General features: G+C 34.2%; 1 protein-coding gene across 6 annotated transcripts in view; it reads left to right on the forward strand.

Moving 5' to 3' along the window:
• The window catches only part of SEMA3A (semaphorin 3A), a 530,580-nt gene extending 515,792 nt beyond the window's left edge, over positions 1-14,788 (forward strand). For all 6 annotated transcript variants that reach the window (XM_063642072.1, XM_055283377.2, XM_063642071.1 and 3 more), the window contains 2 exons: positions 9,210-9,352; positions 10,703-14,788. In XM_063642072.1, coding sequence (XP_063498142.1) covers positions 9,210-9,352; positions 10,703-11,158 — 599 coding nt within the window. In that variant the 3' untranslated portion in view covers positions 11,159-14,788. The remainder of the gene's footprint in view (positions 1-9,209; positions 9,353-10,702) is intronic.
• Positions 14,789-16,486: the final 1,698 nt, after the last annotated feature.

Raw genomic sequence — 16,486 nt, forward strand, 5'->3', positions numbered from 1 at the left:
TGGTATTTTCATTATTGTTTATGGAAGGTTTCTGCTTCAGCAAATGGGTGTTTTCCATCTCCCATCATATCTCTTGGGGAAAAGTAAATGAAACATTAAAGTCCATGTTTCCTGATTTTTTAAAGTAAACATTCCTATGGTAATTTTGCTCTGGCATAGAGATTATTTGTGCTTTCTTTTGTAATGCATTTGCTATAAAATCATGAAAATAAAACATACCAGATGTTCAATATAAACTAAATATTACAGTAAATATCTTTATATTGGTATTGGTTTTTAAGTAAATGAGTTTCAGCCTGCCCTATACTAAGCATATTACCCATGGCATCACAAGATATCAAGTACAGTGTTCAACGTAACTATTCAAGTGGCTTCAAAGTTAACTTCTTAACACATAAATTTTATTATCATATTTCAAATTAATCATCTCTGAAAGTAAGATACTGGTGACTCTACCCCAAAAAACATTTATGAATAATAAAATATATTGGCCCTATGACTGTTTAACCATTTGTATATATATTCATACCTATATCTATGTATATGTGTATATATATACTTGTGTGTATATATATATATATACGTCCATACACATATATACACATATACAGACACACACTTATATATGTACACACACATACACACGCAGACTAGTCAATTTTAAGTTCAAATATTCAGGAATCTATGGATCAGGAAAGATTAGAAACTACTTAAACTGTAAAATTCTAAATGCTATCCTGATTAATAATTACTTCTCAGCACCAAAGACATCTTAATTTAAGGCATAAAACAAAGTAGTTTAAAATTAAAATTTTAGCCAGTTGAAAAATTACAAGTTTAAATTTTCTTTAAGGTTTCATTGTCTTTTTGTACTTGGCAAGTTACATCCACTAACTTCATATTTATTGATCCTATTTCTAGTAAATGGGTTAAGCACACATACATGTTCTTAACTACACATTCATGCATTCATTTATTGGTACATGTACACATACATGCCTGCAAACACACATTGAATATTTATATAGAATCTATTGGTGAAAATCTCATACTAGACATTGGAAAAACATTGTACTAGGCACTACCTCAAAAAGTAAACAAAATCACTTTATATACTTCAGTATATACTGTAGACATTGTTTTATTTGCACTACAATATATGATATTATTAAATTGTTTGTTTGATGGAGTTTTGCTCTTATTGCCCAAGCTGGAGTGCAATAGCACGATCTCTGCAAAATGCAACCTCTGCCTCCCGGGTTCAGGCAATTCTCCTGCTTCAGCCTCTCAAGTAGCTGGGATTACAGGCATGCACTACCATGCCTGGCTAATTTTGTATTTTCCTTTTTTTAGTGGAGATGGAGTTTGATCATGTTGGTCAGGCTGGTCTCGAACTCCTGACCTCAGGTGATCCACCCTCATCAGTCTCCCAAAGTGCTGGGGTTACAGGCATGAAACACAACGCCTGTCTGTTAGCCATCTTAACACTCAGGTTCAAAATACACAAGAATGTTAAGAATGAATGAATTTTTTGGTTTCATTTTACAGATTTTTAAATAGTTTGTCTTTTCAAGAGATATTAACTCATCTTTGAAATGTTTTCCAGCCACTTGAAGTTAAATTAGTCTTTTCTACTGATAGAGCATCTATTGTATTTCTGCAGAAAATCACGTAGAATCCAATGAGAAAAATCTAAGTAATACTGTTTATACTTTAAGTTAGGCATTGCTACAGTATTCTGTGTCACCAAGAGTTTATGGGCAACATTTCCTTTCCTCCTGTTCTTGACCTTGACACTGAGTATTATTGAGAGAAATACTAAAATTATAATGAAAGCAACGGGAATTTTATTTCTCTTTATGTGGTACAGCAACTAACTGTATTTGCTAAATAACCTAAATATGTAAAATAATTGGCATTCATTTACCCATCTCCTAAATTATGTTTTAGTTTTACATTTATTATTTACAAATTAAACTTATAATAAAGCAGAACATCAAAATTGATAACAAATCAAAATTGAATATGGTTCACAACCTCATCCATCTCTGTCTTCTCTACATAACATCAAATTTCCTAAGATGGCTGCATTATTAACATTTCAATCTTGCGAGACATTTATGGGGTTAAAATGGAGAGTGAATAAATAGAAAGCTGAAATGTGATGCCTTCTGTTTCTGCTATATTGGAAGAGAATCAAATGCTAAATAAGGCCTTTAGCAACATGATATTTCTGGTCAAATGATGGATATCATGACTTTTTTGTTGTTACAAAAGGAAGCAATTTATTTAACTATTTTCTTTCCTCCCATTCTTTCTGGTTTATTAGCTTCATTTCATTTTCATAAATTATCGCACTAAAAGAGGAAATGATTAATTGAAGATTGCTTCCTTAAAAACATTATTTCTTGTCATTAACAGCTGCAACATATTGAAACATTGTGTTATCCAAACACACTGTGGTGCTTTTAAAATAATTTTCATGTTGTGTTGCTCTCAATTATTTTGTTCTAACCATTCAGATGGTTGAACCCATGGGGAATCATTATGCCAATTTAACAAGGATACCCTTCTTTTCTACTAGCAATTTTCATGACAAAAGTTTGTATTCAAAACAGTTGCTTTCTAAGTGTGAAATTTATTTAAAAATGATTTAAAGTGAGATTGCTTTCTTTCCGGAAGCCCACAAAATTATAAATTATCTATTACATGACATCCTTTAGTGACATAGGTATCCTTGGAGATGTGAGAAGATACTCATATACTTCTCAGCTCTCTTTCTCTTCTTATTATTCCCTATTTGGAATTTTTGATTTTGGAATAGACATGATTAGTCATCATTATCTCCCACCCTCAAGTCAATTTTTATAACATTATTAAACTTAACAAATTTAGAATATTTGAAATGCTTACATCCTCCAGCAGTTCAATAAAGTATTCCATCATAATCAGGGTTATAAACCCTATTTCCTTTTTGATTGATTAAACTTTTATTCATTTCTTTTATATAATTATGATAACTCTATGTCTTGAGGATGTCAAAGTTACATGGGATTTCAGGTTTTAAATTCAATGTGTTACCTGGATTTGCCATTTAGCAAACATCAGCTAAGCATTTAGGATTACGAATACACAGTGTGGTGGACGAGGGGAATCAACCAGATTAAAAATAATTGTAACAAATATAACTACACATACTCTAAGGAGATAACTAAAAAGAGATTATTTTTTGGCAATATAAAAGAGAATATTTTCTTTGATGGCTGTAGGGGAGTAGGAATCACACTGAAGAGTGTAATTTGTCTTCATTTGGATTCTCAATAAAGGATTTTAAGATTTAATTAGCAGTTGAAACTATCATAACAGCAATAATAATGATGTCACCTGACATGTGTATGACTATTGCTGTGCCCAGATATTGTGCTGAGATTTTTGTACAAGTATATTTTAAGAACAATAGAAAGGGTTATAAAAGCCTGGTGCAGTGGCTCATGCCTGTAATCCCAGCACCTTGGGAGGCTGAGGCAGGAGGATCACCTGAGATCAGGTGTTCGAGACCAGCCTGGCCAACATGGTAAAACCCTATCTCTACTAAAAATATAAAAATTAGCCAGATGTGGTGGCAAGCACCCGTAATCCCAGCTACTCTGGAGACTAAGGCAGGAGAATTGCTTGAACCTGGGAGGCAGAGGTTGCAGTGAGCCGAGATCGTGCCACTGCACCCCAGCCTGGGTGAGAGAGTGAGACTCTCCAAAAAAAAAAAAAAGAAAACGAAACAAAGAAAGAAAAGGGTTATAAAAATATTCACTGTCTAAAATTGCTAAATGACCTATCTAATATATAAAAGATGAGTTGCAATTGTTTGGTAAAAATAAAGATAAGGTAAAAATAACAACAATGTCACACACATAGAGCAAGTAGACTGAGAGAGAACAAAGACGGATATGCGACATGCAGCAAGAATATTTTCCGGGAAGTTATAAGGGTAAGACATACGTTTGTCTAACTGCTTTTTTTCAGTCAATGTAGATGGAAGTATGATCACAAAGTTCATTTAAAAATAAAAGAATCTGTTGTTCACGAGAATCTCAATAATTTCTAGAAAGTAAAACCAGAAAGAAAAATTTCCCAAAGGTAAACATAAACACTGCAATGCAATCAATATCATATCAAAAATATGGTGACATCAATACAGTGAATAAGGGAGAATTGGCAAAGGTCTCACTCAGCATAGGGTGGGAACACCCTGCCAAAACCAATTTAATAAAATCAATTGTCTGATGTGATTAGCATGGTGTGTTCCTTGTAAACTGCTCAGATCAACTGGTTTAATCAAGAAGAAGATTTTATATCACTCTTATCCTCAATATATAAGATTTCATATCTTTCAGAAAATATGTACTCATCAATATTTCCTCAGTTGAGTTTTTGTTTATATTGGGTAACCATGAATTAAATATTACACTCTCTGAAAAGTACCTAGGGTACAGCTATACTGTACTGCCATTTATATGTATGGCTGTTTGCTTTAATGAAGAATCAAATTGGTAGCATGCAGTAGGGGGACTATAGCAAATAATAAAGTAGTATATATTTCAAAATAGCTAGAGGATTTTACATGTCACCACAAAGAAACGATAAATGTAATTACCCTGATTTGATCATTATACAATGTATACATGGATGGAAACATCACACTGTACCCTATAAATATGTACATATAGTATGTGTCAATTATAAACAAAACAAAATTTTTAAAATGGTTTTTTTTTTTTGTTTTTTTTTTTTTGAGACTGAGTCTTGCTCTATCACCCAGGCTAGAGTGCAATGGGGCGATCTTGGCTCACTGCAACCTCTGCTTCCTGGGTTCAAGCCCTTCTCCTGCCTCAGCCTCCAGAGTAGCTGGGATTGTAGGTACCTGCCATTATGCCCGGCTAATTTTTTTGTATTTTTGTAGAAATGGGGTTTCACCATGTCGGCCAGGCTGGTCTTGAACCCTAGACCTCAAGTGATCCGTCCACCTTGGCCTTCCAAAGTGCTGGGATTACAGGCGTGAGCCACCATGCCCAGCAAAATTGATAGTATGTTTGACATCCCAAGAAAAAGTGAAGAACTTAATAAGGTTATAAGATAGGAACCGAAATATTATTTCTGTTTGTACTTTTTTCTGGAGCTGGGGAGAGAAGGGGGCTGGAGGGAGATAGAACATATTATTAATGGATTTCTAATGTTTCCTATTTTGTACAAAATTTATGCAAGTTGTTGCAGTAGAACAGTCAGGAAATGGAAAGGATATTTATTGAATGCCTTCTAATTATTATTTTAAAATATTGATTAGGTATCTGTTTATAAGATGTCAGGTTAGGGGAAATTAACAGAAAATTTTTTACTTCTGAACACCCTTAACAGAAAATTTTTTACTTCTGAACACCCAAATGGGTGCTTGGCTGAGGCCATTTTAAATAAAAGTTCTGTTCCTAAGTCAGAAGTTGCTGATGGTAGAAACATCCTGGGGCAGAAGACTTAATAGAAATAACTGTATCCAATAAAAATTTACTTTTGGCCGGGCGCGGTGGCTCATGCCTGTAATCCCAGCACTTTGGGAGGCCGAGGCAGGTGGATTACCTGAGGTCAGGAGTTCGAGACCAGCCTGACCAACATGGAGAAACCCCGTCTCTACTAAAAATACAAAATTAGCTGGGCATGGTGGCACATGCCTGTAATCTCAGCTACTAGGGAGTCTGAGGAAGGAGAATCGCTTTAACCTGGGAGGCGGAGGTTGCCGTGAGCCGAGATCACACCATTGCACTCCAGCCTAGGCAACAAGAGGGAAACTCCATCTCAAAAAAAATTACTTTTAATAATTATTGCTGATCGCAACAGAACCTAACAAAACATAAAATAGGAGAATCTTAAAACAAAGAAATACAATAGTATCACTGTATCTTGATCGTGATTGATAGTTAACATGACAGGGCTTTTAGCCTCACCGATCACTAGCTGGATGATTCTGTTTCTTTTTGTTGGACAAAAAGGGGAAAGAAAGGCTAAACTTGGGAAATAATGAGACTTTGAGGTACTGGCAAGAGTAGTTATCAAAGCAAACTTACTAAGGGCACCAAGCTCATAAACCAAATTAACCAATTGTGGTTGTTGCCTTATTTAGATGAGAAAGTACCTGAATATCAGAATGTTTCTTGAAGAGCGTGAAATATTACTATATTAAACTAAAAACAATTTGTTATCATAATTGCTAAATCAAACACCATCTTATAGTCTATAAGACTATAGTCTATAGTCTATATTCCACTATGAAGAAGTAGCAGATCAAATGAAATACTTTTTTAATATAAGAAAATATTTTCTATTGAAAGAACTATTTTTATATGTTTTCTGGTACATTGGAAAAAGCTTGCCACCGCCAGAGGATGTCTTGAAGAGGAAATGAAAGCTGAGCAGTTACCTAGAACTACAAGAAAGATTACCAGAAAATTATCTCTGTGGACCAACTAGAATGATTAACTTAGTTAGAAAGAAGACAACTAAGTGATTTTTTTTAAATGTACCCATTGGTGGCCGGGCGCAGTGGCTCACGCCTGTAATCCCAGCACTTTGGGAGGCCGAGGGGGGCGGATCACGAGGTCAGGAGATCGAGACCATCCTGGCTAACACGTTGAGACCCTGTCTCTATTAAAAATACAAAAAACTAGCTGGGCGTGGTGGCAGGTGCCTGTAGTCCCAGCTGCTTGGGAGGCTGAGGCAGGAGAATGGCGTGAACCCGGGAGGCGGAGCTTGCAGTGAGCCGAGATCGCACCACAGAGTAAGACTCCGTCTGAAAAGAAAAAAAAAAATATCTATCTATCTATCTATCTATCTAATCTATCTATCTATCTATCTATCTATCTATCTATCTATCTATCTATACACCCATTGGTGTTACATTGGTATTGAAACACTTATTTTCCATTATACTAGTTACGTGGCTCCTCTTATCTGAGTCAATTAATGTATTGAAGGATTTATATGAAGTTCTATGTTTGAGAGTAATAACTTATACCATAGTTTTCTTTAGTAGCTTTAGCAGATTATGCAAGAGACAAGTCAGTTACAATTATAAATTTCTACCTGGGAAAATAGACCTAGGAGACATGGCTGTTGAGAAAGGAAATGAAAGCTGAGCAGTTACCTAGAACTACAAGAAAGATTACCAGAAAATTATCTCTGTGGACCAACTAGAATGATTAAATTAGTTAGAAAGAAGACAATAAGTGATTTTTTTTTAATGTACCCATTGGTAGCCGGGTGTGGTGGCTCACGCCTGTAATCCCAGCACTTTGGGAGGCCGAGGGGGGCGGATCACGAGGTCAGGAGATCGAGACCATTCTGGCTAAAATGGCGAAACCCTGTCTCTACTAAAAATACACACACACACACACACACAAAAATACAAAAAAGTTTAAACCACGGAACAGTTAGAAAAAAAATGCATTCAATGTAAATAGCATTAACTTCTGTGACAATGCATTCTAATTATTCAGGTAGCTCCTGAATTACAGATTTTCAAGCCCCTGTTGGCCATAGCAATTAAATTCACCTGTATCCCAGGAAGCAGCTATCTTACAAACAAGTATAGCAATATGTTCCATATGCATTCAATTCAAGACGCACTAATAATCTCAGAGGGGAAAAAAAAACAGCCTATATATACAATGTAGATATTGGCACATGAAGATATGCATATCCAATGTTTTTCAAAATATGACTTGGAATCAGTTAAATATTATTTCTTTACATTGCAATCATTTCTGATTTATTTTCCTATTTTCAGGGCATTGATCTTTTCAATAAGAGACAGATAGTTCCCAATATTGGAAGAGTCTTGTTTCACACCTAGGGCATTTGAGAAACAGGCACTGAGGTTGACACCCCTGGAGACAGCAATTGAAGGTAGAAGGTGGAATGAAGTAGGTAGGGTATGATGAGAGTAGGAGATGATAGACACAGGCCTTGTACAGGGATTGCATGGGAGTAGCATTTTTGAAGGCTTTAAACCTAATGAGAGCAAATCATATCAGCTATGACAGTCAAAAGTATTCAGTTGATTAGGACAAGAGTAAAACTGTCAAAGTGATGACAAAAAAAGGGGAAAACATTTTTTAAATTAAAAATCTAGCTGAGTTTGAAGTAGAGAGCAAAAATTTTTCATCTGTCTACACTGTCAGCTTTCTGTGCATGTAAAACATATTTATTATTTTCTAAATTAATTTAATGAGTTTCAGATTGTACAGGATGTCATAATGGAAACAGGATTATGCAAGATAAGAAGGAGTTTTGTTCTCTAAATGAGTTTTACCTGGACTCCCTGTGTTGTACTTTTGATCTGAACTGTGTTTCATTTACCACATTGGAGGAGGTTACATAAAGGGTAAAATAATAGAAACTTAATCAGGAAACAGGTTTTCTTTTTGCTGCATTTTTTTATGTACTTTTGCCTTATTCCATAGCCTAATTCCAGAAAATAATAAAAGATGTGTCATTTTAAAATAAGAACAATTGAAACCACATTGCATTATAACTATGCATCTGTTTTTCAAAGCCATCCCTAACTTTTCACACCAATTGATCTTCAGAACAAACTTGTAGATTATTTAGGAATTATTGGTGGATAGTATAAACTTCCTGCACTCTACTTTCTGTAAATTGCTAGATAAATATCAGTTGGCAAATTTAATTTTACAGATAAAAAATAAACACACAGGCAAAATAATTTCTCTGAAATACATCCTTGTCTCCAAAAACTTATTCCAATAACTTTTTGTGTTACAGAATAATATAATACAAACTGGCCCCATTAGTCCAAGCACAGCACGGAGTTTTGCAGTGAAAATAATTTCCTGTAGAGTATTTATCATGACATAAAAAGACGTATAGTTATGCTACACACGACTGATTTTGTAAATGTAATGCCATTTTCTGGTAGACAAATCTCCGTCTATGTTTTATATAACCCATACCAAAATGATTAGTCAATTTAGGTAGGCATTTGGGCTCTGAAACCTTACATCATTGACATTTCTGTCATCCTCAATCAATGTGAAACAACTTCCAACTTGGCAATAACTTGTCTCCTGAATTTCCAAATAAAAACTTTGGAAAGTTGAAATTACTTCTCTAATATTTTCTCATTTCATTTTCTCATCACTGGCCAGATAATCACCACGGCCACAGCCCTGAAGAGCGAATCATCTATGGTGTAGAGAATAGTAGCACATTTTTGGAATGCAGTCCGAAGTCACAGAGAGCGCTGGTCTATTGGCAATTCCAGAGGCGAAATGAAGAACGAAAAGAAGAGGTACAGGAATGAAACTGACTGGATCATTTATATCTAAGATATACTGTTAAATAATCCTTGTATTTTTCACTTGAGGAATGAAAAAGCACTGAGAATGCTTATCCTCTTCTGAACCAATCAATCACTCATTCATTAAACAAGTATTTAGTGCAGACTGATGATGTGACAGACTTTGTACTATGAATTAGAGAAACATAGGTAACCTGGTAAGAGTTTCTGCCCATATTAGACTCCTCTTATTTCTTACTGTGTTTATCTACAAAGAAATTGTATTATTTATATTTGTGCACAAATAAACAAAACCTCCTGCTAATTTTAAATTTTGTTCAATTAATTATGTTATCAAAATCTGTTTTTCTTTATCCATTACCTTCCTCCTTAAATGGGGAAGGGAGGTTGGGAAAAGATAGTGGTAGATGTAGGGTGATGGATTTAAGGCTGCACTATAAGCTCTGATATCAACTATTGATGCAGGATGAGGCAGATCTCCCTGCTCATTTGATCCATTTATAACTCCATAACAGTAAAGAATTGTATACAGAAAATCTTAGTGAGCACTCTGAGCCTTTAAAACTTTTTAACAGCCTTAAATAAGTATAAACAGACTATTGAGTTGATTAATAAAATGTATTGTATGCAGACAATTTCACAAACATAATATGATGTCAGAGGTAAAAACTCTTCCATTATCTTTTGACATTTTAATTAGTCTTAAAACTACATAATCCCATCATAAAATGCAAGATTGATTTTATGCATTACCAGGTGAGGCTTCTTGAGGCCTCTCTTGTAAACTGTATTCAAAATAAAAATGAGGTTACAAATATTCAAAAATATGGTCTCATATATATTCTCATTCAAGACCAACTAAATGAAATAATTAGTAAGCATGAAATTTTCTGCTTGTTCAACTTCTATTTTTTTAAATTTCATTTTTGGAAATCTTATTATAAATTCATTCTAATGCCCCATATCTTTCTAGTATCATGGTTCTGTAGTTCTAATTTCAATATTTAATGTTAACTTTATCCTATATTTATATACCTACTTTCAAATGTATAAAGTATCTTTGCTCTTTCCTCCAGTTACCTTGAATATTTTAAATTATTATAAGAAATTCTATTAAAACAGTAATATAACCAATACTTTCCAATACATCTTAAAAACAACTGACAGATATTATAATTCTCCTAATGGGAAAATGCTATCACTTCTCTTAAATTAAAAATTTTATTAACTGTTAAAATGTGCCTCAACACATAATCTAAGGTTTTACAGACACAGATTTTCAGAGCTTATATTTCTTTAAAATATGTATATTTTACACTGCCTTTTTTTTTAACCTGCTAGATCAGAGTGGATGATCATATCATCAGGACAGATCAAGGCCTTCTGCTGCGTAGTCTACAACAGAAGGATTCAGGCAATTACCTCTGCCATGCGGTGGAACATGGGTTCATACAAACTCTTCTTAAGGTGACCCTGGAAGTCATTGACACAGAGCATCTGGAAGAACTTCTTCATAAAGATGATGATGGAGATGGCTCTAAGACCAAAGAAATGTCCAATAGCATGACACCTAGCCAGAAGGTCTGGTACAGAGACTTCATGCAGCTCATCAACCACCCCAATCTCAACACGATGGATGAGTTCTGTGAACAAGTTTGGAAAAGGGACCGAAAACAACGTCGACAAAGGCCAGGACATACTCCAGGGAACAGTAACAAATGGAAGCACTTACAGGAAAATAAGAAAGGTAGAAACAGGAGGACCCACGAATTTGAGAGGGCACCCAGGAGTGTCTGAGCTGCATTACCTCTAGAAACCTCAAACAAGTAGAAACTTGCCTAGACAATAACTGGAAAAAAAAAATGCAATATACATGAACTTTTTTCATGGCATTATGTGGATGTTTACAATGGTGGGAAATTCAGCTGAGTTCCACCAATTATAAATTAAATCCATGAGTAACTTTCCTAATAGGCTTTTTTTCCTAATACCAACACCTAACAGAGAACACAGGTGAATGCAGATGTTCACTTTAGCAGACTTGTTTCCTATGAGATTTCACTGTACAGGTTTGTCTTTCTTCTTTACCTGAGAAATAAAAATGTCATTTGCCATATTGCCATCTAAAGGAGAAAAACTGCATCAGCAAAGCCATTGTATTGAACTAAAAGTTTAAAATGAACTGCATGGATTTACTAAGCTGATGAATATTCCAAAACGTGGTTGGATTCAAGGATATATTTTGTCTACCGGCCCTCATGTTTGTATGTACTTGAGGAGTAAAATGAGTAAAACGATACTGAATGAAATGTTCTGTGGAAATATTAAAAAAAAAAAAAAGAAAACATAAGCCATCCATCATCCAGAAGAAAAATGGAATACACTGATCTACTACTGATGTCTTCTTTCAGCTTTGATCTAAAGATGTATTTTATTAAAACTATAATTTAAATGTACCATGAAAAATATGCAGTAAAAATTAGTGGTTTTCTAAGCTAGAGTAGGATTTGTCTTACAATTATTGTGCTATATAGTTTTTGTTTTAAAAATTCCAATGGTGTGCTGCTTTCTTTGGACATTTTATTTTCAATTCTATAAGAGGGATAGATGACATTGTTCTAGAAACACATATACATCATTAAGAGTGAATCTCTAAAACCAGGATATAAATTATGCTTTATTTCTCTGAGAAAATCAAACAAATGGAAGCTGTTCATACCTCCCCTTCTTTAAGCATTATCTAAATTAATTTTTACTTGCATAATGTTCTTAGAAAAAAAAAACAGAACATTTAAGCAGGAAAAAAGGAAGAAACAAATTGATTTTTAAGTGCATTTTACTATAATGAATCCATGAAGGGAAAAGGAACTGCATATTTCATGAAAATAATAAGCATTGTCTTAATATTACTGTTAATAGAAAATGTGTCTTAATTCTGTGCTTGAATCCCTGCATGATATTTGAGACGAAGATCTCTCTTACGATTCTACTAAGAATTATATCGTGTCAATTTTTTTAAGAGAGAGAGATTAATAACTATTCAGAGCAACATATTAAAGGCAAAGTTTCCAATCATTTACATCTGTATCAGGTGCCTCTTACCTTTCCTTATTTAAGACAACTATTTGTACAAGAAACACATGACACTTTTCGTGTCAATGGGAGGGACTTTTCTACAAAGTATTTTCCAGGATGCAACCCACATTTAAACAATGTAAAACTCTTTGTTTCCTGCAACAACTTACAAAATAAGGTAAAAGACTAAAATTCAAGATTTGCTTCCTTCATTGTCCTAAGACGATTCATTGAGAATCACTGACTTCGAGATATTTGAAACTTTCAGCATTATACTGTGGTTTCTTTTGCACTGCACTCACCTATTCAGGACTCCTCCCCCAGGTTCCTCATCATGCACAAAAATGCAAAGAAAACATCTCATTAGTAATTAATGAAGCAACATTGAAATTCTAACTCTAGCTGTCTTTGGATTCTAATTAACTCAGCATCAATTTCTCACCTCAGACTACAGTGAATTTTTATTTCCTATCAGCTGAAATATTTCACAGATGGAAGCTCATGTTTCAGTTTTAATGATTGCCTTGAATAAACAAGTTGTTGCCACTTGTTTCAAACAAAAGCCTAAAAAAATCTACATTCAATTTTAGGCTCCATTGACTAATACGGTGTTGCTTTTGGAAGTACTGTATATCCTCAAATGGAAGCTGAATTGTTAAATTATTTGAAGGACACACCACTGTACAGAAAATAGTGTTTGAAATATAAGTCGAAGAACAAAGAGTGCTCCAAAAAATAGATCATTCTTTTATTTTCATAAAGTATCTAAACTGTACTAACATTCAGTGTTGTTTCATTCTAAATTTGCAGCTGAAATAAATTTATTTGCAATAGCAGAAATATCTTATTATTCATCCTCAAAAATAAAGGATTTGAAGGGATAGAGATTATATGATAAATTTATAGAAGCCTTTCAGAATTTGAATGCATTTTGTTTAGCGTTATGAAGTGACAATAGAAAAGAGTCTCGACTTCAATTAAAAGTTACACAAACAAATCTACAGGCATGTCTTTAGATACCATCAGGTCTAAGTTTTCAAAGAGAATTGTAGATATAACTTGCAGATAACTCATTACAGTCATAATCTCTGCCCATGTGTATTGAGAGGGGGCAGTTTGCACGAAAATGAATTATTGGCCCATTAAATAATTCAGCTTTAAATAGACTTTGTCATATGCATGAATCATCAGAGATGAAACTCTTTGAGAGACTCATGTGACCTTACAAAAATTACAACAGCAGTCTTAAAGTATGAAAAAGATGCATCACAGCAGAGACATTATGGCCCAGTTGATATCAAATGTAAAATGTAAATGCATGTAAATGCACACTTCATTTTATGTATTATTTAGTAATTTTCAACGGTATGTGTTTAATATTTTTGCTACTTACACGTTAGGCAAAAAAAAGATGTAAATGATTTGGGAGAAAAAGAGGAAGAACAGTGTAAAATAAAACTTTCTATAGGTACTCCATTTCAATGTATTCAACATCATCCTAAAATGCAAGATTTTCCCACGCAGGTAACAAGGTGGTTTATGTACTATTTAAGGGCGGAAGATGCGTGCCCGTTCAATAAACATGTTTTTTGCCAGGTAGGAAATATGTTCCATATCTGTACTTATCATTGCATTTCAGATGGGAACTAGAAAAACTGGAGAGAAAAGTGTAATGAAACTGCTGCTGTAAATTATTCCTTTTAGCATGTATTCACTTGCTAAATACACATTTCTTCAAAATATTTGAATTCAGATGTCTTTACTGTTCCCTATAACATATGGTGTTAAGGAACATAAGCTTATAAAATGTTGAGAACCAGAGTCAGGTTGCTACATAATTAGCTAACAGATTTCTTCATTGTAGTCATCTGTAAACTGGATTCTATATTTATGGTGATGATGTGAATTTTTATACCCTTTAAATTAAATATTGTTCTTTTTAATGTCATACCTAAAAGGGAAATGTAGAGATAAATTTTTATAATGTGTCATTTTCGTAATCAGTTTGGTTTTATTCAGGATCCACAAAGATGTCAGATGACTGTTACTGAAATTGCTTATCTTAAAGGTCACAGACAAGCATTTTATTAATATGGAGCCGTTAGTATAATATGTTAAAATCTTTGTTTTATTAGCTCATTTTAAAACACAATTTCCATTCAATTTAATGAAACTGTATCAGGTTTCATGGTTTCAAAGACAGACTTAAATAGGATTCAACATCCCTGCATCGTGTAATAACATGTTAAACTGGTCTAACACCAAAGACATCTATACTTTTAACTTGATTTGTAATAATTATTTGAAGTCACTGTTAATGTTTACAAATACATGTTTCCATAAAGAAGAAAACGTTATTTTTCAAAAATCTGTAAAATCTCATTAGTTTGTTTCATCTCTAAAAATATTCTTAAACTAGTTAATTAAATGAACATATTTTTTCAAGTTAATAAATTAAGAAAATATCTAAATGAAAGAATAAAATCAGCATATGTGGCAGCCCATATAGTAAGGACAGTTTCGCAATCAATGTAACCAAGGAAAACAGCTTTGTTATCATTTCAAACATGGAGGCACACACAGGCAGAGGCAAAGATGGAACCAAACCAAACAAAAAGATGATTTTGAATATTAAAAAACTGGGCCTCTAGACACTTTCACTTTTAGAACCAGCTTCCTACATGTTCAAGTAAATTCCACTGATAGATCTTGACTATCTGCAATGTGCTAGGTATTATGTTAGGTGATGAGGACACTAAAGTGAATAAGACATAACCCTTGTTCTCAAAGAGCTCACAATGAAATTAAGGAAACAGAGCGAGATGACTTATCATCATCTAATCCAGCAAGTCTTTCCTAATCCTCCCATCCCTAGTTCAAGCTAGGGACCTTCTGTATGCTAAACCTGTGCCTTGTATATACCTTTTATTGTCACACTACCCCAGTGTGTGATTTATTTGTTTATGTTTCCATCTCCATTTCTAGACTGTGAGCTCCTTGAGGGCAGGATTTGTATCTAATTGATCTCTGTCCCCAGTGTCTAGCATGATGCCTGGCACAAAGAGGGAGCCCAATAAATCACTGTTGAAAAGAACCAAGTTACGATATGACAATTGCCAAATACAAGCTCACAATAAGAGTGGTATGGATCAAAGGAAAAAAAAGGGAGGAATTAACCTGTGGAGAGAGATCATGGGGTGCTTCAGAGAATAAGTGACTTTCCAGCTGTGAATCAGTCAGATATGCCTAGATGAAGAAAAGAAATGGCAATGTGAGTAGAAGAAATAAGGGGAAAGGAGGAGAGGTGTGAAAAAAAGTCCTTTTTCTGAGAACAAGTATTCAAACAGATAAAACACAGGTTTCATAAAGAAAAGTTAAATGTCCCACTACTATGAGTCAAAATGGTGCATTGGCTTTTTCCTGGGTTTTGATTTATTGTCCTCTGTTTGTACCCCACATTCTCATCCTTGGCATAGACTGTCATGTCATGCATTCAGCCTCCTACACTTCCACCCCACAATCTCTTTACCTTCCTTCTTAATGTTCACTTCATTTATCTTTACTCAGCTAAAGTCATAGCACTAGGCAGTGTTCCCACAACCGTCTTCAAACTCATCTGTATTTCATAATCTCTTCCCTAGTTCAAACAACCACAGGTCAGCTGAAACTCTGAATTCTACAAATAAATATTTAGAAGAAGCTAACTTCATCAGAGACTCCTCTATGCTCTCAGTTCAAATGAAAGTTTCTGTTATATTTCACCTACCTACAGCCTTACCTCACTCAACTAGCATTATACTCAGCAACGAGTTCCAACATTGCCTTGCTAAAAAGCAAGGTGGCTCACAAACAAGACTTCAGCAAAGATAGCATTAAAATATGAAGTCTGCGTTTGTTCAAGGCATACCTTAGATGGATTAATTCATGGCCAAGCAATGCTGCAGGTGTGGTCAGCACATGTAGTTGATAGGCAGACTCCTATTATTTTAAACAAACAAACCAAAAAAGTTTTTTAAAAAATGAGACCCACCTTCATCTTGAATATGTCAA

This window comes from Symphalangus syndactylus, chromosome 6 (assembly GCF_028878055.3).
Source record: "Symphalangus syndactylus isolate Jambi chromosome 6, NHGRI_mSymSyn1-v2.1_pri, whole genome shotgun sequence".
Taxonomy (NCBI): Eukaryota; Metazoa; Chordata; class Mammalia; order Primates; family Hylobatidae; genus Symphalangus; species Symphalangus syndactylus.